General features: G+C 43.1%; 2 protein-coding genes across 2 annotated transcripts; one reads left to right on the top strand and one right to left on the bottom strand.

Moving 5' to 3' along the window:
• Positions 1-165: 165 nt before the first annotated feature.
• Positions 166-2,572, top strand: psmd6 (proteasome 26S subunit, non-ATPase 6). Its single transcript, XM_088389909.1, has 8 exons — positions 166-465; positions 681-886; positions 1,082-1,227; positions 1,303-1,522; positions 1,699-1,807; positions 1,922-2,090; positions 2,207-2,284; positions 2,370-2,572. Exons 1-8 carry the CDS (start codon positions 321-323, stop codon positions 2,464-2,466), a joined length of 1,170 nt encoding a protein of 389 aa, XP_088246035.1. The 5' UTR covers positions 166-320; the 3' UTR covers positions 2,467-2,572.
• Positions 2,573-2,617: 45 nt separating this feature from the next.
• Positions 2,618-20,032, bottom strand: atxn7 (ataxin 7). Its single transcript, XM_088389906.1, has 13 exons — positions 19,875-20,032; positions 19,065-19,159; positions 16,296-16,517; positions 16,048-16,116; positions 12,582-12,686; positions 9,789-10,092; positions 9,108-9,457; positions 8,853-8,935; positions 8,367-8,641; positions 7,990-8,179; positions 7,771-7,892; positions 6,416-7,532; positions 2,618-6,289 (listed from the first exon to the last, which is right to left on the bottom strand). The coding sequence occupies exons 3-13, from the start codon at positions 16,507-16,509 to the stop codon at positions 6,272-6,274; spliced, it is 2,847 nt and encodes a 948-aa protein (XP_088246032.1). The 5' UTR covers positions 16,510-16,517; positions 19,065-19,159; positions 19,875-20,032; the 3' UTR covers positions 2,618-6,271.
• Between the last annotated feature and the right edge of the window lie 344 nt (positions 20,033-20,376).

Raw genomic sequence — 20,376 nt, 5'->3', positions numbered from 1 at the left:
ATCTTTATGCTTCAAAATTCAACTAAGTAAATAGGTGAATTTTACACGATTAGTAATTTATTAAAACAATATTCTGCGAGGCCAGTGAATCAACACTGGGTTGTAATTCATAATTATGTCCAGCAGACAGCAGTACAGTATAACCATGGTAGTTATTATGCCCTCTTTTCTCTTCTCGTCGAGCCACGCTCAGGCGGAAACAACGTTGTGCTGTTTGCCGTAGTCATCGTTGATTATTAGCACATACATATCCGGACAATTTTGCTATCCGTTCCACAGCTTTTACTTAATCTTCTTCACGTCTACATTTGAGACAAAACATGCCGCTAGAGAATCTTGAGGAAGAGGGTCTACCCAAGAACCCTGATCTGAGGATAGCACAGCTCAAGTTCTTGCTCACGATGGACGGTCACCGACAAGATGCTAAAGTGAAGACGGAGCTCATGGACGCAATCAAAGCTAACAGTAAGTTGGCATATCACTACTTCATGGTTATCACAGAAACGTGAAAACAAGTAACGTGAATGGTGGTGCTTGTTGATTCACCGAACGTGCTAACGAGCCGCTGGCTAATTCAAGCTAACAAACCTCCATCGACATGCTCAACATGGATACATAAAGTAAATATCCCTGACATTTGATTCGCAGTGCATTTTATCTTTCGCCTGTCTGTGCCCTAGACATGGCCCCCTACTACGAAACCTTATGCAAGGAGCTCAAGTGGCAACAAGACAGTGACCTTCTCAGCAAGATGAAGAAGGCAAACGAAGAGGAGCTGAAGCGGCTCGACGACGTGCTGGAGGATGCAGAGAAGAGTCTAGGCGAGAGTGAAATCAGGGATGCAATGATGGCCAAAGCTGAATATCTGATCAGGATAGGCGATAAGGTAAAGCATCTCTTATACTGTCTTCGGAGCATCAGTTCACCACCAACGTCAGGAATGAGAAGAATCAATTGAGGTTCAACGCGAGAACTGTTTCACATACAAAACATAATAAATTGCATAACAGTAAATGATAATGTTTGGGATTTTTCTATAAATGGATCACATCAAATCTGGTTTTGCTATGTGCGTCCACAGGAGGGGGCCCTAACAGCGTTCAGGAAGACCTATGACAAGACAGTGGCTCTGGGTCACAGACTAGACATAGTCTTCTACCTGTTGAGGATTGGCCTCTTCTACATGGACAGTGACCTCATCACACGCAACTCTGAGAAAGCTAAAAGGTAATAAAAAGTGCATAGTGTTATTTTTGCAGCGTATGATACTATGCGCTGATGCGAATGCTGTCTGTCCTGCAGCCTGATTGAAGAGGGGGGAGACTGGGACAGGAGGAATCGACTGAAGGTCTACCAGGGTCTGTACTGTGTGGCCATCAGAGATTTCAAGCAAGCCGCCGAGCTCTTTCTTGACACAGTCTCCACCTTCACGTCGTATGAGCTCATGGACTACAAAACGTTTGTCACCTATACGGTCTACGTGTGCATGATCGCCCTCAAGCGCCCTGATCTTCGTGAAAAGGTACAATAATTGGTAGTGAATTTCCCCCTGGGAATCAATAAAGATAGATATCTAACAAGTTGCAGAGGGAGCTTTTTAGCAACTGGCATTACTAAATCGATAATGTCTATTGAGGAAGGCTTGGTACTGGCCATTACGCTTCTGGCGTCATGACTATAATGTGTTTTGTTTTTCAGGTAATAAAAGGAGCGGAAATCCTGGAAGTGCTGCACAGTCTGCCAGCTGTTCGCCAGTATCTGTTCTCTCTCTATGAGTGCCGCTACTCTGTCTTCTTTCAATCTCTCGGTGAGGACATTTCACCTTGCCCCATTGCATTCAATGCTCTATCACTGGTGGGTCAGGTCCACCATGGCTCTGCATTTTGCCAAAGCTCACCTTTGTTGTCTTTTTTTTACACAGCGACAGTGGAGCAGGAGATGAAGAAGGACTGGCTCTTTGCTCCACACTACCGCTACTACGTGAGGGAGATGAGGATCCAGGCCTACAGCCAGCTCCTGGAATCCTACCGCTCACTCACGCTGGGCTACATGGCAGAAGCTTTTGGCGTCAGCACAGAGTTCATCGACCAGTGAGTGTTTCCCCCACTGACGGCGAAATTGTGATGTTTTTTTCCCCCAGTGTACCTGGATTGTTTTATGTGCACGTGTTCTTTCTGGAGCTCCATTAACCACTCCTTCATCTCAGGGAGTTGTCCCGATTCATTGCTGCTGGACGTCTCCACTGCAAAATTGATAAAGTGAATGAGATTGTGGAAACAAACAGGTAAGGTCACTGTTCCTCAGATCACAGTATTGCCCACCCTTAATTCAAAAGAAAATTTAAAATGTTTTTTTTTTCCCCCTACCAGACCTGATAGTAAGAACTGGCAGTACCAGGAGACCATCAAGAAGGGTGACCTGCTGCTCAACAGAGTTCAGAAATTGTCACGAGTTATTAACATGTAAACATGGTGGCCACATTTTGTCAGGTGGAGCCTTTATCATTGCTTTTCCTACACCTGTAGTTTGTTTGACAAATTCATTTGTGTACATAATAAAACATTTGACTGTTGACCCGGTTGTTTTTGAACGATCAGGAACAACGCAGAGACCTTCATTTGTATAAATAGTATAAATTATTTTATTTACATAACTTGTTACAAAACAAATATACTATACAATCTTCTTTCCTTAAATATTACTCCTAACTTATGTTTTGTTCATGAATTACATAGCAGCCAATACATAAAGTCTAGCTGTAAATGATTTGAAATCTACAGGCTTTTTGTCATATGAAGGGTGGTCTCACCCCCCCCCCCCCCCCCCAGACATTAGCTGTACTCTTGCATTCACATTCCAAGTCTATGGTTCTATTTAAAAAAAAGAATAAATTCCTCATATTTCCACCTGCTTAAAACTTTAGTTGAGATGTCAGTGGAGTTTAAAAGGTAAACAAAGGACCAGATTGAATGTTGTCATGTACATTGCCAAGTAAGCCAGCGGCTTCTGCCACACACACACACACACACACTGATGACAGGAAATGTTGGTGTCAGTCTCACTGAACACACACACACACTACGACTGTTTGATACCGGGCAGCTGGCAAGCTCAGGTTTTTTTTTTTTTTGTGTGTGTGTTTTTTTTTTTACCACATTTAGGGTTCATAGGCAGATTAAAACACTTTGAACATTCAAGTAAGGTAAATAAAAGAACCCAACAACACTGTCCTAAAACAGTCAGGGTGAAACAAATTCAGGCACTTTCTTAATTTGATATTTCTTTGAAAAGCTGTGATTCAAATTACTTGTTTGGCAATGACGATGCAAGCGATTTCAATGATTAGTTCCTTCAACCTTCTAAAACAACAACCAAGAAATGGGTTTAAGGTCAAGTGTATGACTGGCGGGTCCATTGTGACAAAGCCCGGTCGCAGGCTGATTGGGCCACACGGGTACATTACTTGTGTTGATTCAGAGGCAACAAAATATGTGTTGTAAAAGCACATGTGATTTGAGACCTTAAAAAGTGAATAAAGGTATTCGCTGTCAAACAGACACATGCTACAGTGGAAAAACACTTCACCTTTGTCCCTTAAGAGACCCCCAGTCCATGATTCATGAGAGGCTTCGATTCATACTGAATATATCCATGTATTGCATTATATAGATAGACTTGGCAGTGAAACACTTTTAAATAATCAAATTCTGGCTTCTCCTCTGGCTTCCTAAATAAATAACGACTCTTCAAAATGGTACCCAAAAATTCCTGCATGTACAAAAAAGCCTGTGCAAAAATACACATTTCATTTATGTACAATTGGTTAACAAAATATTTTTTTTTTCCAAATACAGGTAGCTCTTTGACTTCATAAGCTAGGGGGGAGCTAAAGAAAAGAAAAAAAGATCTACTTTCCACTCTTGACTGACATCAGTGGAGGTTTCCAGATAGTAACTGGGTGCTGCCAAATGTCAAAATATGTCCTGTGAAGCCATCTGCATGAATCTCACGCCATCTTGAAACTTGCTCAAAAGCAGCAAATATCCCACTCAAGACTGTGGACTATTGCCTGATTCAAGACTTCATTTGGACTCAAGGAATTCAAGGTATGGGGCTTCTCACCCCGACACCGGCCGGCCGAGGCATCACTACTCAATATCCAAAGGTTGAGGGACAAAACACCCACAGAAGACAGTTGACGTGCATAAAGTTTTCTCTAGTTAAGACGTACCATACCTGATTCCCCCATGCGGGGAAGAAAAACAAACCCACACAATTCACATCGCTCCACAGGCTGTTGTGGATCTTCCACAGTAATTCAGAGAAAAGATTGTGGCGATAATATGATTTGCACAGATTCTTGACATCCACGCAGGCAACGCACCTTCAACCACTTCAGCGGCCCGACTTGCAAGTTGGCCTTAGACACAAGAGTAGCAGCTTTAGGTGAGCTTAGTTATCAAATAAGCATTGCCTGCGCGGTGTGAAGTTGTTTTAGTGCTGTTCACAGTTGGGGAAGCAGGTCGACTGTGGCTATCATTCTGCACATTGACAAGATTCAGAAATCCGGTTCAAATTTGTTTCATCGTAAAAAGAAAAGAAAATCAAGCGAGAGGGCGCATCGGGTTTCAGATCTGAAAGCGCAAGCCCTCCTCTAGCTCATCTACGAAGACTCTTTGTAGTACAGTGTAAAAGCTCATAAGAAAACATTGGAATATGATAACACTTGCATAATTCTGCGGGGGCATTAAAATAAAAACATTTACAGGGTCGTCCCTACCGGCCCTTCTCAAGCTACCGCGCGGAGCCCCCAGAACGAGTGAGCCGAGTCCGACTGACGAAGCGTAAAACAAGATGATTGTTTGTCTGTTGGGGTGGAGCCAGGGTGTTTGCCGCCCCTCCTGCTCTCCTTTCCAAGGCTTCTGAGATCAGGCGCAGGGGGTGAAATTGAGTCGTAAATTCCAGTAGTCCAGCAGAATCTGACATGAGAACAATTCTCGACACTCACTCGTCTTTTTCACACATACAGAAAGCTGTCAGAGCATTTATTCGATACGAGTTGCGCTGAATCGCCAGGGTACGAGTAAGCTCTAAACACTGATCAACAGACTTTAAGTGTCCCTTATTGTATTTTTTTTAATGCCAATTAAAAAAAAAGCATTTTCACTTTTTTTCCTTAGAACATGTGGTTTTAGAAATGTTGTCATTCCTAGTTTTTGAGTTTGACCTACAAAAGGTTGCGCAATAAGCACGTGTGTAGTAATTTTGAGTTAAATTACCTTTAACCTTTATTATATTATTAAAACCTGATGTACTAGAGATTCAGTACAAGAAAAATTGCAAAGGTTTGCTTGAATCTTTCATTAAAAATGTAAAAATGAGTTGACCATGGTCATACAATCCCGCTCGTAAAACTGCAAGTTACTCGCGGTGCAAAACTGCATTGACATCTGCACACCAAAAGTTTTGCCACACTAAAAAAAAAACACAAGTTTTTCTACTGGTGTGAAAACAAAGATGGCATCTGCGTACTACTGGTCAGCTTTTCGATATGAAATAATAAAATATAATATAGTCACTGATATTCCTCGTTGCAAGCAGATGCCAATCGCTGCACCGGTTTTGCCTCACTAATAACATGCAGTAAAAGCCATTGTGTTCATAAATGTCATAATACAGTAGTGGAAAAATACATCACATTTTAAAACATGATGGCACGCGAGTAGAACGACAACTCAGCGCATGACGATATTGAATAAATGCTCAATTGGCTTGCCACACAGACACAGACACACACACATGCACCCGTGGGCCCACGCACAAGGAAGAGATGGGCTTGTTGTCTCCCCACTTGCTCAGTGTCATGACGGATTACGGCCGCAGAGCTCACAACAGCCCTTAACCGGAACCCGAGTGCACCCTGGAGACTCATGGCTCGCTTTGCTCCCACGCCGGGACCTTCTGGAAGACCACCCGTAATACGAGGACAACGCCACGCTAGCGGAGCTCCGTGGCGGGCTCTGCGCGTGACGTGTCCCCACCGAGCACCACTTGTCCCCACCACCCCTCTAACAGACATGGCTTTGGGAGAACGAGTACGGACTTTTGACCTCACTGGGCAGTCCAGATCATCTCCAACCTGAGGATTGTGGGAAAGTGAGAGTAATGTGGGTTTTCATTTTAGAAGGCCTCTAACAGTCCAGAGCGGATTGCTGCGGACTATTCCCCGTCATCGTGCCGTATCCACACACTCTGCGGGCTGACACCGGTGTCAGGGACGAGCCTTTGGCTGCATGGGGAAGGGGACAAAGAAAATGTGTCAGTGCATCTTTTGGCCCATCTGAAATGTCAATCAACTGTTTTTATGACCCTTATCACCGGCACCAGGTTGTCCCTTGGTGACGTCACAACTCACCTGATGTAAATGGGAGTTGTTGGGTAGGCCCGGCGTCCCTGGAATGTTCCGCCCGTGCTTGCCGTGGATGTTGTTAATGGCAGGTGACTTGGACACCTTGGGCCGACCCGGTCCGGGACCCCCACCTCCCCCAGTACCACTATTGACACCGCTGGAAGCAGGCGAGCTTTTGCGCTTCTTGCCTTCCAGGCGCCCGTCTGAGGAATGGTGGCTGAAGCTGCTATGGTGGTCCGCCGAGGACTGGTGGTGGACGAAAGGCCCCAGAGAGAGGGTGGAGTCACTGCTGTTCATCACCACACTCATACGCTTGATGGACTCGGCGGGGCTACCCGAAGCCGGGCCTCGCGCCGGCGGGCCCGAGGAGCCGCCAACAGACCCTGCGGAAAGCTCGGCCTTGAGGCTGAGAGAGTTCGTGCGCCCGCTGGGGCCACAGTTGAGGCCCACACTGTGGACGCCGCTGTGGGAGGAAGATAACGATGAGGAGGAGGATGAGGAACCTAGTGAGCTGTGGTGGTAGGTGCTCCCTGAGCTGCCAACATTTGCACAGTTCTTCTTGAAAGTGGACGAGGGAGAATAGTTAGTATTAGCAGGTTCTGAGGAGCTATGGGACGACGAGAGGATAGAGCTGTTCCTCCTCTTCTTTCCCGAGCTGAAGCTGGTGCTGCTACTGTTACTGCCCACGCCAACTGAAGTGGGGATGATGGGTGTGGAGGAACCAGTGGAGATCTCCTTGGGCCGGATGGACAATGACTTGGTCGTGCTGCTGCTGCTGGAGGGACGGGACTTAAGCGCCCGGCCTGAGGCGAGTGAAGGAGCTAAAGGGGAGGTGGATGAGGACAAGTGGGCTGAAGGCATCTGCGGCGACGAAGACACTTGTCGGGCCTGTGTGGTGCCGTAGGCCGGGTGCTCGGGCCCTCCCTGTGGAGAGCTGCGGGCGTTTAAGGTGGTCCCATAGGAGAGCACAGGCTTGCCCTCAAACGATTGGCTATACGGGGTCTGGGGCATGGTCGTAGGCGGGCCCAGGAAGCCTGAAGATGGGGTGCTACTGGGGGAATTTGTGCTTGTCCTATGGTTAGGTGCAAAGGAAGAGCTGTTCTCCAAGGCCATAGGGATTTTCCTAAAACAAAACAAAAATACAACTGAGGAGAGGCAAGATTTTAGCAACGCCAACACCTTGAATTGAATTCTTATGCATGAAGTCTGACGGTTGTAGTACACGTTGCCTGCAACCGATGATGCTCATGTTTGTTTTAATGCGACAACAAGCCGAGTCAAAAGACTGACCACAAAACAACACGGAACAGCTCATCGGCCGCAACACTGGGGACACAATTGTTGATGTCTGCTTAACTTACTTCCACATTTGAGAGTTGACGTGCTTATCCATCATTGCAGAGAGAACACATCGCATTTTGTCCCATCGCCTGTCAAAGGAGTAACAACCTCTCCCAAACAGTCGACTTCCAAAATTACAGTACTGAAAAGAGAGCGGGAATTAAAGTGGTCAAAGATTGCTCAGTTGACAGGCATTGAAGAGTGAAAGTGTTACAGGAGAACAAAAAAAAAACACTTACAGCTACCGGTCGAGGGTGATAACCTGAATAGTGACAGTGCATTTTTTCAGCGCTCTCCTCACGCTCCTCATTCTCTCCCTCATCACTGGAGGCTCGAGAGAGCCCGTCAGGAGCACTTTGGGGATGATGTGGTGAGTCGTGGACTATTGCAGGGTCCGCTGGGGTACCAGGCCCATGCGTGTTGTTCAATCTGTTGGGTGAAGAGCACCAAGTGATTCTCAACTTGTAACAAAAAGATCTGTTGAGTTCCAAGTTAACCAAGTCTTATTCATGACATTTATAAAAAAATAAAAAATAAAAAAAATAAAAAAATTAAAAAAAAAACAGAATAGCAGATGACAAAAAAACAAAGCGACGCTGGTGTGGGCATCACTGACCGTGGAAGACTAGGGCTGTGAAATTTGAGTTTGTTGGATGGCAGAATCTTAGTGGCGTCTGGGGCAGGGCCGTTGCCATGAGCCACCGGATGGACATCATAAGAAGTGGCAAGATGGAGGGAGGGGTGTGGGTCCCTGAGAGGGGGAGGTGGTTGGGAATGGGTTTGGTGGAGTTCTCTCTCTCGCTCCTTTGTTCTGTACTTGTGCTCTGCCAGTAATGTGTCAAAGCGCTTCCTCCGCCCTGGCACTGCCCTCCGCTGGGTCAAGGAATGTGTCTGATATGGCAAAAACAAAGGTCAGAAGTCTTGATTCAGAAAAGAACCTGTTTGGGTTCCAGTCTTAACATGCTTTGCAGGAGGCTGACATTTCACCCCGCACCGTCCCCTGCTATCGGTAAAAAATATATATTTGTGCCACATGGATATGAACAAACTGATAGTACGGACAGACTAAGCAAACGGCACACAAACGACAAAGCATAGTTACCTTGCATGTTAGGGATCTTGTGCAGGTTTTCCGAGCTGTCACATCCACAACACCACAGTGAATATCTGGATTGAACTCACGCTCTGAAGGAAATGAAGAGTGAAAACATTAAATGATATAGACAGTGAAAGGGGGAAAAAGTGTTGGTAGGTTAAAAGTCTTGGGTAGGAGAAAAAAAAAAAAAAGAGACGTTTCAAAAATCAGTCCAGCCTATTTGAAATATTGTAGCAATGTGAAAGCCTTCACCCAGCTGACCTGTCACTTTCTTGTTAAGGTGGCGTCTGCTACTGGCACTGCTGCTGTTGTCCTGCTTCTTGTCCGAAAGGACTGACAGGTGACCTTTGCCGTTGGGGATCTGACCCGGGGCTAGTAAGGGAGGCTTTGGTATGGAGGGACAGTTAAGGCCTGGTTTAAGGGCTGAGGATGAGGAGGTGGTGATGGTGGTGGTGGAGGTGGTGGTGTTGTTGTTGTTGGAGCTCACAGTGGTGCTAGAGGAGGATGTAGAGGAGGATGAGGTGGTGGCGGGAGCAGAGGGGACCTGCACCAGCTTAGCTGACGAGTCCACATTCAGATGCATCTTCTCCACCTTGACAGCCGGGGTGAGGCTGGAAGAGAAGGTGACAGAAATGAAGAGGGCGGCAAGGAGGAAGCTGAGCGTTAGAAACATAGAGCCGGTGAGAAACGCATGATAAGAGACAAATGTGCACATATGGGTGGAGCTGGAAGGACAAAACAAAAATCTCATGATTCCTTATTTGGGAGCATCAGGGTTATGCCAGACATATCCAAGATAACACGGTGATTACAAGCTGTAATCAAGGTTGAGACGAAATAAATTATTATTATTACTGGTTGCGTAGGACTGCATCCTTGCATAAATGTGAAATAAAACAAACTTTTTTTAGTGGGCAACCTTGGCAGCACAGCCCAACTTACATCTTGTCCGGCTGCAGCATCCTGAATGGGTGAAAGGGAGGCCTTCGCTGGATGCCCGACACCTTGTCTTTGGCTGGTTTGAGTAGTTTGGGATTGGAGGAAGAGGAGGAGGATGTCGCGGAGGAAGAGAAGTTAGATCCAGCAGTGGCGGTTCGGCTAACAATCCCTCCACTCGTCACTCCGGTGAGAGACCCTGAGCCAAGTCCAGTTCCGAGACCACCGCTACTAGTACTACTCCTGTTCCTTCCGGACAAGAGGAAGGGCGAGGTGGATGCTGACTTGATGGCAGAATTATGTCTTCTCTCTGGATAAACACAACAAAGCAGTCTGGTGAAATCCATTTGAATCATACGATCACTAGTGTCTGAACACTTCCTTCCACCAAAAAAAAAAATAAAAAAAGAATTTACAGAATACTAAATTGTCACTCGATGTGAATGTGAGATTGAATGTTTGTTTGTATGCGGTCAAGGTCACCTGGGCTAGCCAGAATTCCCACTGACTCCATCTCCCCCAAAATGTATCGATGGATATCAACACAACGCTAATGTGCAAAAGATGATTGATCATCAGGGCCATTCAGAAGACAATAGAGAGCAAAGCTTTGAAGTACTCCCGGGAAAGACATTCATGAAACATTCTTTAACCACCTCCGCATCATTTCGGTATAAATAACATCAAGAACTAACGAGCACTAACTGGTGCAGGGGCAGCAGATTTGTCTTTACACATGACAGTGACATAAAGCTTTGATTGAACACTCGTCTTCCCGCAGCCAAGGAGAAAGACTAGCCGTAATAGGACATAAAAAGCCTGCTCTGACAATACTCAGCAGCATTTGTGATCCACGCAAACTCAGCCTTAAAATAGAAACGACCGATAGGTCAAGAGCTTCATTGTCATGCCTGAGCTTCTCAGAACAACATGATGAAAAGCACTGTGGAAGACAGCAAAAATAGTGAAGATGAAGTCATACTGTAAAGAGGAAAAAAAATATATAAACTTGTTTAAAATTTGATTGAACAACATCCAACACAGAGCATTTCCTTGCAAACAGCACACAAAATCTATGAGCGACCATTCAATTTAGCACTCGCTAATTGGTATCTTACTAAAACCATAACATCTTAGAAAATCATGCAAAACATGTTGACCAACAGCGTAAACATTCGATTCGAATGAACGTTTGATTCGAACGAAGGTCAAAAGTTTATTTCCCAGCAGATGAGCTGCAAACGAGCTTGTTGCTGCGGAAACACTCCGCCGCAAACAAACACATTTAAAACTGCTGGTGACTGTAACTGTAATTTGACCTTTGACCTCCATTTTCAAAGCTTGAAAATATATGTGTCTTGGGCACAACATGTAATGATTGATGAGGAATCTTTCATGGGCTGTTACAAACACCTTTGCTCTGCTCTCTGTGAATTTTCATTTGGAGAACTTTATGCGTCTAACTTTTAGGGAGCAATTGAGAAAAGGCCATTTTTTATTCTTATGAGTTGTCTCCCCAAACAAATCAAAATCATTGACTATTTTAATTTAAAAAAAAAAAAAAATCCCGAAGACACACAAGACAAAGTGATGCCATGAAAAGTGTACGCAGTCATCATTTTGTAATCCACATCCAGATGCAGAACAAGCTAGGCCACCTACTTTGCAAGAACAGAATAATGGCTTTCTTCCGCTCCTTCCCCCTATCACTTCCCTGCCCCCAACCCGTTTTCTATCGCCTTGTCCTAGCCTGGTCACAGTCACAGCGCACAAACTTCCCAGGAAAGCCCACACACGCTCCACAAACAAACCACAAATACTGATTGAAAAACACAATACCAGTTACATCACACACCCCACCCCACAACGGGAGGAGTCTTCATATCCTTTTTCACGTCTAAAGGGTTGGCCCCAATGTTAAGGGAGAAACCTTTAAACATGCATGCAAGGCAGCAGTAAAAAAAAAAAAAAAAAAAAAAAAAAAAAAGTCGGGGGGGGGGATTATCTTGGAATCGAGTTTGAAGAACATGCAAAGCTTTCTTGCGATGCCATGGAAACATGAGCTTGCAGAAAGTGCATCCCAACTGACTTACTGCTCTGCAGAGACCAGTAAATACTTTTTTACGTATTGCTCCCACTCTAAATCAATTAATTCATGTGCTATCTCAGTTATTATATTGCTCATGTGAATGCCCCATTACTACAATCCCGTGATTACTGCATTTAATTTGACAATGACTATAATGTAATTAAGTTGCACAAAGTAATTATGATATGTACTGTTATTGCTCCCTCTTGTGGCAAAGTGTGGCTCAAGTAGTACAAAACATACCACTTACAGATGAACAAACTTAGAAAACTGAGCTGCTTTTTTTGTATTTTAAAAAAAAGTAGCACGTCACTTAGAGAACGGAAAACTGTATCAAATATTAACAGGGGATTTGGATACATGCATACAGACACGCACGCACACGACGGAGCGTTAAGTAAATAAATCAAAGTTGGTGGTGGCTGTTCTCGGGTTTCTGTGTTAAGGAGGCAAAGTGGTTTGGGAGCTGGTGTCAGGAGGAAAAGCAATACCGCACACGGGTGCCAATGTAAGAAATGTCCTCATCAGGCAACGCTGTAGTGGCAGTGGCATGCAAAAGTTTAATTCTTTGCAGATTTATTGACTTCCGTCTGGCATTCTTTTGAATAAAACATCACCAGGGCGCGTTGAAAACACCCAAGTGCCTACCTTCAAAACGCCTCGGAATAGAGCGGAAGTGTTGGTCTTGACAGAATATTTGTGAGACTTACCGTAATGTGCTTGGAAGGCTTGAGGCTTGACTACTTGACTACAGTGGCTGCACATCACCAGGTAGAAGTCATCGTGCGCTGGATACTGGCCAAATATCGGCATATCTATGCACAGGGGAAATTTGGATTGCTCGTGGATGAGTCGTAAAGAAACAAGTACACAACACAAAGACATATTCCAAGAAAACTATAAGAGGAAGGATTGACTGGCAGTGCATTATGATCACACACACACACACACACACACACACACACACGCCTATGTGTAAATACGACAACCACGTTCGGACTGAATAAATCAATCAAAGATAATCGGAGCAAACTGACGGGTAAGCCCGGCAAATAAAAATAGCGATGACTATCTAGCACTTGGCTGTGTTCATCCTGAAGTACATGGTGATAAGAAAAGGCCAAGGTAGTGATTCAAAGGTTACCTGCAGTCAAATAACTTTTCCATTGAGTCAACCTTTTTCCTACATATGACAAAGGATGTTGTCATCCTTACAGCTTACAATTGTATCTCCAAATAATTGCAGCTTCGTCTTCAATTCAAACGCATCCTGCTGTGAGTTTTTGCCGAATCTTGGCAACCTTATGAGGCATTGGATAACAAACAATAGCGTTCTGTCATTTTTATAAGGTTGCGTTTGATGGTATCCTCGAATATACTGTAGTGTTTTTTTTTTAAGACAAGCAAAATTTGTGAAAAGTTGCTCCATCAACTAAATAAATGGTTCCAACTCCCCAAACACAGAGGGGGGGTAAAAATCCTAATTTGAGGAGGTTAATTAAGAGATTGCTTGGGGTGAGATGGTGAGATAAACGAAGGAGAGAAGGCAAGAGTGGAGCCTCTCTCCAAGATGTAGCACTCAAAGGCTGTCAAGGGTCCTCAAAACATCGTTGACAGAGCCTGGAAGGGATAAGGACCTTCGCTCAATGGCCACATAACAAGGTCTACCTGGTGGGCCGCCTCTCAGGGTGCTGAGTGGCCTTCATTTGTGGCTGAATTGACGGACCGAGTCTACTTTGTGCATGTGGATTGCATGAAAACACTTTGCGGTAGCTCAATGTCACCAAGAGACTTTTGTTGTGGCCTGAAGTGGCCTCAGGGAAGAAAACAACAAAAAAAAGCTAGTGAGTTCACAGTTCTGACAAAGGCGTATAAATGACATTTTGAAGGGTTGAATAGAAAATCATGCTGCTAATGTGTGCTATTAAGAGCCCGGCTTCTCAGAATAAAAGATAAACGTCATGTTTCACTGGTTTGTTCTATAGTCATGGGCCTGCAAATCCACCTGGCCACAAAAACGTATTAATTCATTTAATTTTTTTCCAATGACAAGGAAGGAAAGATACTACAAAAACAACTTGTACAATAAAGATATGGCCGACTGAGATTTGTTACCACAACATGAACATTTTTGACCCGGGATTTCGTAAACAATATTTGGTGGATGATTATTCACACTCAATTGTGACATCCCACTCCACTTATCCATTCAATATATTTTTCTCAGCAGATTATGGGAAGCTCTAATAGAACCAAACGATTTGCTAACTTGGGAGTGTTACGCAAATGTTTGGCTCAACTTTAAAAGCATCCCCCATTCAGATCTGCTTGCAATTCTAATTGAATGTTGACTGTTCTGTTAAAAAAACAAAAAAAGGCATACACTCTGCACATGTCTCCTTAAATCCTTAAATCACACAAGAAAAAGTAAAATGAGTATAAAGGGCATTCTATTCTCTTCTAAAAAAAGGATGCAGGGAGAAAGGAAGCCATCAAGAAAAGCAAACGGACGAGAGAAGCAAAGCCAAGAAACTAGCATGGTAGACAGAGACTGAAAAAGAGCAGAAGCAGGCCTCAGCGAGACAAAGAGAGTGAGCACAGGACCTGCGCTCATGGAAGAACAGCGCTTGTGAGCAGCAAAACACAGGCAGGGAATGAGAGTCCAGTTCATTTCAGCATCCTCATCCACGGCAGTGATGAATGATCTAGGTGGCTGCCTCCCAGCGGCACACACTGAATGAAGCTAAACCTCCGACTGACGCCGTATATGTGGCATATATACAAAGTCATTATTTGCTGTGCATTTAGAAGAAGAAAAAAACGGCGGTGTGTGAATAAGATGTTGGATAGCATGGCAGTGGTTACACCACAGTAGGAATCTGGCATGAGTCATGGCAGGGAGTGGGAGAGCCACTTGTTATAACGCCCCCCGCGCACACACAAATATAATTCTATCGAGACACACGGCAAGAACTGATCAGTCCAATGACAATCTCGAAAGGGAAGTGCCACGTGATGGAGATGTAATTTCAGTTCACAGCTGCATGACATGAGATGCAATGCTAGTTAGTGTACAATACGGTGTTAAACACAGTAGCACAGTATATATAAGCGCTTGTTTGTTAGCCGCATGGTTATGCGCTACTTGAATTGTGCAACGGTCTTATGCTCTGCACACAGGCCACATTGTTGACCTGTGAAAGGACAACACCAGATAAGTGCCAGGACAAAGAGTAATTAACCCTCAAGTTCACAGTGCGACGAAACAAACTTAGACTTGACACATGCTGATGACAACATCAGCAATCACCAAAATGAGATGATGTGAGTTCGACTGTATCATTCTGCGTTTGTGCAATGTTTATATTTTCTTGCTCTCGCTGTATTTCAATAATTGTTGTTGATGGATAAAATCAAGTGTTTCAGAATTTATGAATTGGGGTAATTATTCATTTGCATTTTTTTTTTATTTGCATCTTCACATGTACTTATTCCGTTTATGAAAACTATTTATTTGGGAATTAGTGAGCTTAATCTGAAATGCTGAGGTTTTGGTTAATTTTTAGATTTTGAAATGGGACCTGGCATTTTGGGCAAGACTGGGTTGTTGTTGTTTTCTTCAAAAGGTGTAAGAAAACAAGAAAAATATTGACCAGTCTAGCTGATGTTTATCAATCTTTTTTGTTTGAAACAGGGAATTTGTCAGAGGAGATGAGGCTTCTGTAAATACTATTTGAAATCACCAACATTTGACTTCCTTGCTCTATTCCATTAAACGGGCTTGCTAATCAATTCCGTTAATTTTTTTCTTAACTTCATGCGAAAGATGATGCGAGGTAACCCGTACTTAAAAGAATAATGTCGCAAATAATGGGACACTCCCGCATGTTTACATGTGCAAGACAACTAGAGTGTTATCATTTATATTATAGAACATTTTATGGCATCACTCAATGACAGACAGTTTAAGTTATTCAAGAAGTTATTTTAGGATCAGATGTCATAAATAACAGATATATTTCACAAATAAAAGTCCAGTGATTCGATCTGCTGTAGAGGGCATTTTGAACTAAGAGATTGAATAAGCTTGAGTGTGTATGTGCAAACCCCCAGAACCAAAATACTGTACTGTACACATTTGGCCCTGGATAGCGGAGGAAAAAAAACAACACTCACCTTCTCTGCACAAACGCATGGCTTCGCGATTTTTCCCCAAGTCTTTGAAACTTTCCTCCAATTCAGCACCTGAGAATGGGGCGACCCGACACAGAGGCAAATAAATAGTTGCACGTTGCTCCCACTATGGTTTCTTCGTATTCCGCCGACAACTGCATGCGAACGGCCACAAATAAGCACACCAGCGCCGGCGACGGCGGCGCTCCACCTCGCTTCGGCGGACACATTCGGGACGCGAGCAGACTCACCGTCGTTTCCGTGGAGTTTGGCGGCGTCGACCCAGTTGCTCCAAGGCTGTCCCACCATTATTTCTGGACTGGGTAAGGATCTCCGCTCCGCAACAGTCGCCATTGCTATGGAGCCTTCTCCGCGCTGGCTCGGCTGCTGCTGCTGCTGCTTCAGCTGCTGCCTGGCTGCTCGGCGCTGCTCCCCCCTGACGTCATCCTCGGCCCTTTCCGACATTCTTTCCGCTACAATGTAACGACACGAGAGTCAGCTCGGCGCAGGAGAGGACTTTCCTTACGATCGCGACCGCGTCGTCTCGCCTCGCACATCACTCAAAATGAACAAATCAAAAACACGAGCACTCAAAAATAAATTAAAAAAAAAAAAAAAAAAACACTAAGGAAGCTGACGGCCTCAACTCTGCTCCCAGGCTGTTTAAACATCAGTATTTTTTGTTGTCGTAATTTTTTTTGGGTACTAAAGCATAAATTGACAATTACATTTATCATTGATTCACAATGACAACGCAACAAATTATTGCAAACCCCATATATGCACCCCTAGAGATGGACAGAATAGTGTGACCTGAGCTTAATACTGAGGTCACCAACCTTCTTTAATTATCTTATTAATAATAATTAATTATATTCATATGTGAAAACACTGGTCACATTAATTGAATAACCCACTATTTATCACAAGGATTTTCCCAGGTAGGAAAGACATATCTATATGCAAATCGTTATTTCTATAAATATCTGCAAGTGTTTACATTTCCAAATAAACAGTATCTACCACATTCCTTGGAAATGACAATGTCCCATCACCGATGAGCTATTTTTAGAGCAGGACCAGGGGGGCTCATGCTGGCAAACCCTGACGTAATCTAACGTGATGTTTCATAAGTGCAACGATCTACCAGCAATGCCATGATACCGACGTCACATCATTTCATTTCTATGCATGATCTCACCTTTGACCTACCATACCAGGAAAAAAAAGTTCCTCATTTTGAACGCATTCATTTGCATGATTAAAGTGTCTTCCCACAAGCCTGTTCTGCTATTTGAAGCATTCAAATCCCTTGCGTGTTGGTGTGGTTGTTTTGTGTGGTTTTAAATGGATATTTGTCAATATAGCTATAGATCTCCAAGCATCAATGCATTTTAATGCTTAGAGCTCTGGAGGGGAAAAAATAAAGGAGAAATTATCAATTTATGCCATTGTTGTTATCTGTAACAAAAATGTACATTGTAAGATTGCATGATAGCTTTTCCACAATAAAAGGTCCCTGCAATGTAAAACATATGTGGTGTAATTATCATTTGCAAAGGCAAAACACCCACTCTGGTCAAAGTCTGACAATCAAACATGTTTATCATTTAGATGGTAATGGATGCTTGTGTGGCAGACAAAGAAAGAAACAAGGTGGTGGTGACACATTCATACTGATGTATTCATTTTCCTTTGTATGTGAACGTTCATGAAACTAAACCATTAGAAAAAGGTGGAAAGAGTTTGATGTGATACAGACCAAAAGCATTTCGTAGGAATGCCAGACTGTCGGTTTACTTTCACTTTCAAAATGAAACGTTCCAAGCGTGCCAGCTCTTTTTACCTTCACTGACAAAAATGGGGAAACATGCAAAGGAATTTTCATGAATGTAGATTGTCTTGATTTGATTTTCTATCATTGAGATTAGGGTTACACCTTTTTCCACATATTTTAACAATTGTACTACAATGCTACAGTTTTGACAAATGAAATGATATTCGAAGAACATTTTCAAAGAGACTATTGTGGAGAAATGCACCAGAATGTCAAGCACCGAGGCACATGCCTTGAGACAGATAAGTCACACATGGATGCAAAAAAGAATTAACAGATGCACGGAGGTTAACTCGTAAATAGAAGTATGGCAAGTATTACAACTTGTTGCTCAACGTACTACTCACTGAGATAAAACCTACATCGAGCCTTTCTCTGAGAATGCTAATGCTAACTCTATTTTACGAGTTCATGATTACGTATATGAAATGATTCTGCTTCTAAATTTAACTCTTCCTTTTTACCCATGTATCAGAATACATCTTTACCAAACTGTAAAGCCAAAAATTCCAATTTAGTGATTACCTGTTGAATAAACACAGTTTCATGTCCATTTTTTCATTCATGTCCCTACTACTAAAAAGCTATGTACATATAAGCACACACAAGAAATGAAAACAAAGCATTCAAATGATCACGTGATAAGTTTTCATTTCTGTAAAATGCATTTGTGGAATTTGCATTTTCCTCTAATAAGTCACTGACAAGGGCTCTGAAAAAAATAAACAATAACCAAGTTACTTATGTGATTATTGTTTTTGGATGTATTGCAGGATAAGTGCAAAGGGGTACTGTCGTATATAAATCCACAGAAATGAAAGTACCCCAAAGTGTGGAATTTTTCTCCCTCATTTGATATGATAGAATGGTACACAAACACTTTAAGACTCCTGCACGCATGATGGATTGCATTGTTGTGATTACACAATCATAACAAAATCCAATGTGTGCGTTTGAATGACAAATGGTATGTAATATAAATGTGGTATGTAATGCCTAGAACATGTTGTAAATTAGAATAGAATTTTTTTATGTATTACGATGTACCCATTTTAAATATTGCAGATCTAAATATTGGCTTTATAAAATTTGTTATTGAATCAGTTATTCCTACCATTTTATCAACAGTAATTAATGTGAATGGCACAGAAGTCATGAAGAAGATGAAGAAGTGAGACATTACCTTGGCAAGGAAAAAAGAAACTTATTTGTAACTCAATCAGCTGATCCACATCAGTTTGGATTCTTACTGGCTGCCGCACACACTGAAGAAGAAATCTGGAATCACACGTTGAGGGGAGATTTTAGTCATCTCTTGAGACAGACAAAACACTTGTGATCTGCTTTACGTTTGAATTTATACTTTACTATTATTTTTGTAAACACCATTTTAGAGCCATAATTTTAAGATCGTGATATTTTTGCCTTTTTCAATTTATTTCACGTTCTAATATTAACTGAGATTAAATGTGAATAAGAACGTGATTCTGCGTTCGTGCATTCTCTCATCCCTCACTTGCAGTCAAGCCTGACTTGAACTACATTACGATTTGAACTCTCAACCGCAATGTGTAGCTAACTACAATGCAAAGCATAAAAGTGAGAAGAAGAAAAAACAGAATCGCCTATCATCGCCGATTAACTTCAGTTGGCTGCCCAACACAGAACAAGTTTTGAGTCGCCTCGCTCCCACCTCAAAAACAACAACGATCATTACTTGAAAAGTGAGTGAGTGAGATTGACATGCGCCTCAGCTACAAGCACAAGTAGAAAACGTATTGTGAACATCTGACAAAAGCCGTGTAGCAAAATCAGCCTGCATCCACTTCATCTCTATCAAATACTATCAGGGAGCATTTGGTGGCTACGTCGCCCTGCTAGCTAAAGCCTGAAGCCAGCCATGACTAGCATTAGCGAGGAAGCTGCCAGCAGCCTGACAGCACAGCACAAGTCATTAGCAGTCGTCACGGAGTCGCGGCAAGTTTGCCCTTACCGATCCTATGGATGCCGTACGTGTAAACAAACGCCAGGCCGATTAAAATCAACTGGATGCAAGGGGCGAAGGGGGCAGGACACGGCGAGAAAGAGCGAGTGCGGTGCTCAGCCTCTGTGGAGGTCTTCACCAGGTGCTTCCATGTCTGTTTACCAGACTGCATTCTGGGAATGTGACGTCACTGAGCCTTAGACGAGCGATCCACTGTAAATAGCTCACGCACAGTATGGCTCGCGTTTCATTGTTTCAAGTGTGTTTGGGGAAAGAAAGTATAGATTTAGGACACAATTACAGCTCTAGTCTATGCAAACATAAAAAACAAAGAGGTCACTTAATAATTTCCAGAGGTAGGAAGTGACGAAGTAAAGTACTTTGTTGCTGTACTTGAGTAGTTTTCTCGGGTCAATGTTATTTACCTGAGTTTACTTGATTTTTCAGACTATTTGTTTTACTTTTACTCCTTACTTCACTGAAATGATTAATATATTCTGGTCCAATAAAG

The sequence above is a fragment of the Syngnathus floridae genome, chromosome 11 (genome assembly GCF_059516105.1).
Source record: "Syngnathus floridae isolate MCC-2025c chromosome 11, RoL_Sflo_1.0, whole genome shotgun sequence".
Lineage (NCBI taxonomy): Eukaryota > Metazoa > Chordata > Actinopteri > Syngnathiformes > Syngnathidae > Syngnathus > Syngnathus floridae.
This window is presented reverse-complemented; position numbering and strand designations above follow the sequence as displayed.

Bases quoted from the DNA above. Each gene is read 5' to 3' on its own strand.
- psmd6 (XM_088389909.1), top strand. From the start codon at position 321: ATGCCGCTAGAGAATCTTGAGGAAGAGGGTCTACCCAAGAACCCTGAT. The intron at 1,808-1,921 runs GTGAGGACATTT...TTTTTTACACAG, and splicing joins TGTCTTCTTTCAATCTCTCG to CGACAGTGGAGCAGGAGATG. The intron at 2,285-2,369 runs GTAAGGTCACTG...TCCCCCTACCAG, and splicing joins GAGATTGTGGAAACAAACAG to ACCTGATAGTAAGAACTGGC.
- atxn7 (XM_088389906.1), bottom strand. From the start codon at position 16,509: ATGTCGGAAAGGGCCGAGGATGACGTCAGGGGGGAGCAGCGCCGAGCA. The intron at 8,642-8,852 runs GTAACTATGCTT...TTGCCATATCAG, and splicing joins CAAGATCCCTAACATGCAAG to ACACATTCCTTGACCCAGCG. The intron at 8,180-8,366 runs GTCAGTGATGCC...TTCACCCAACAG, and splicing joins CACAGCCCTAGTCTTCCACG to ATTGAACAACACGCATGGGC.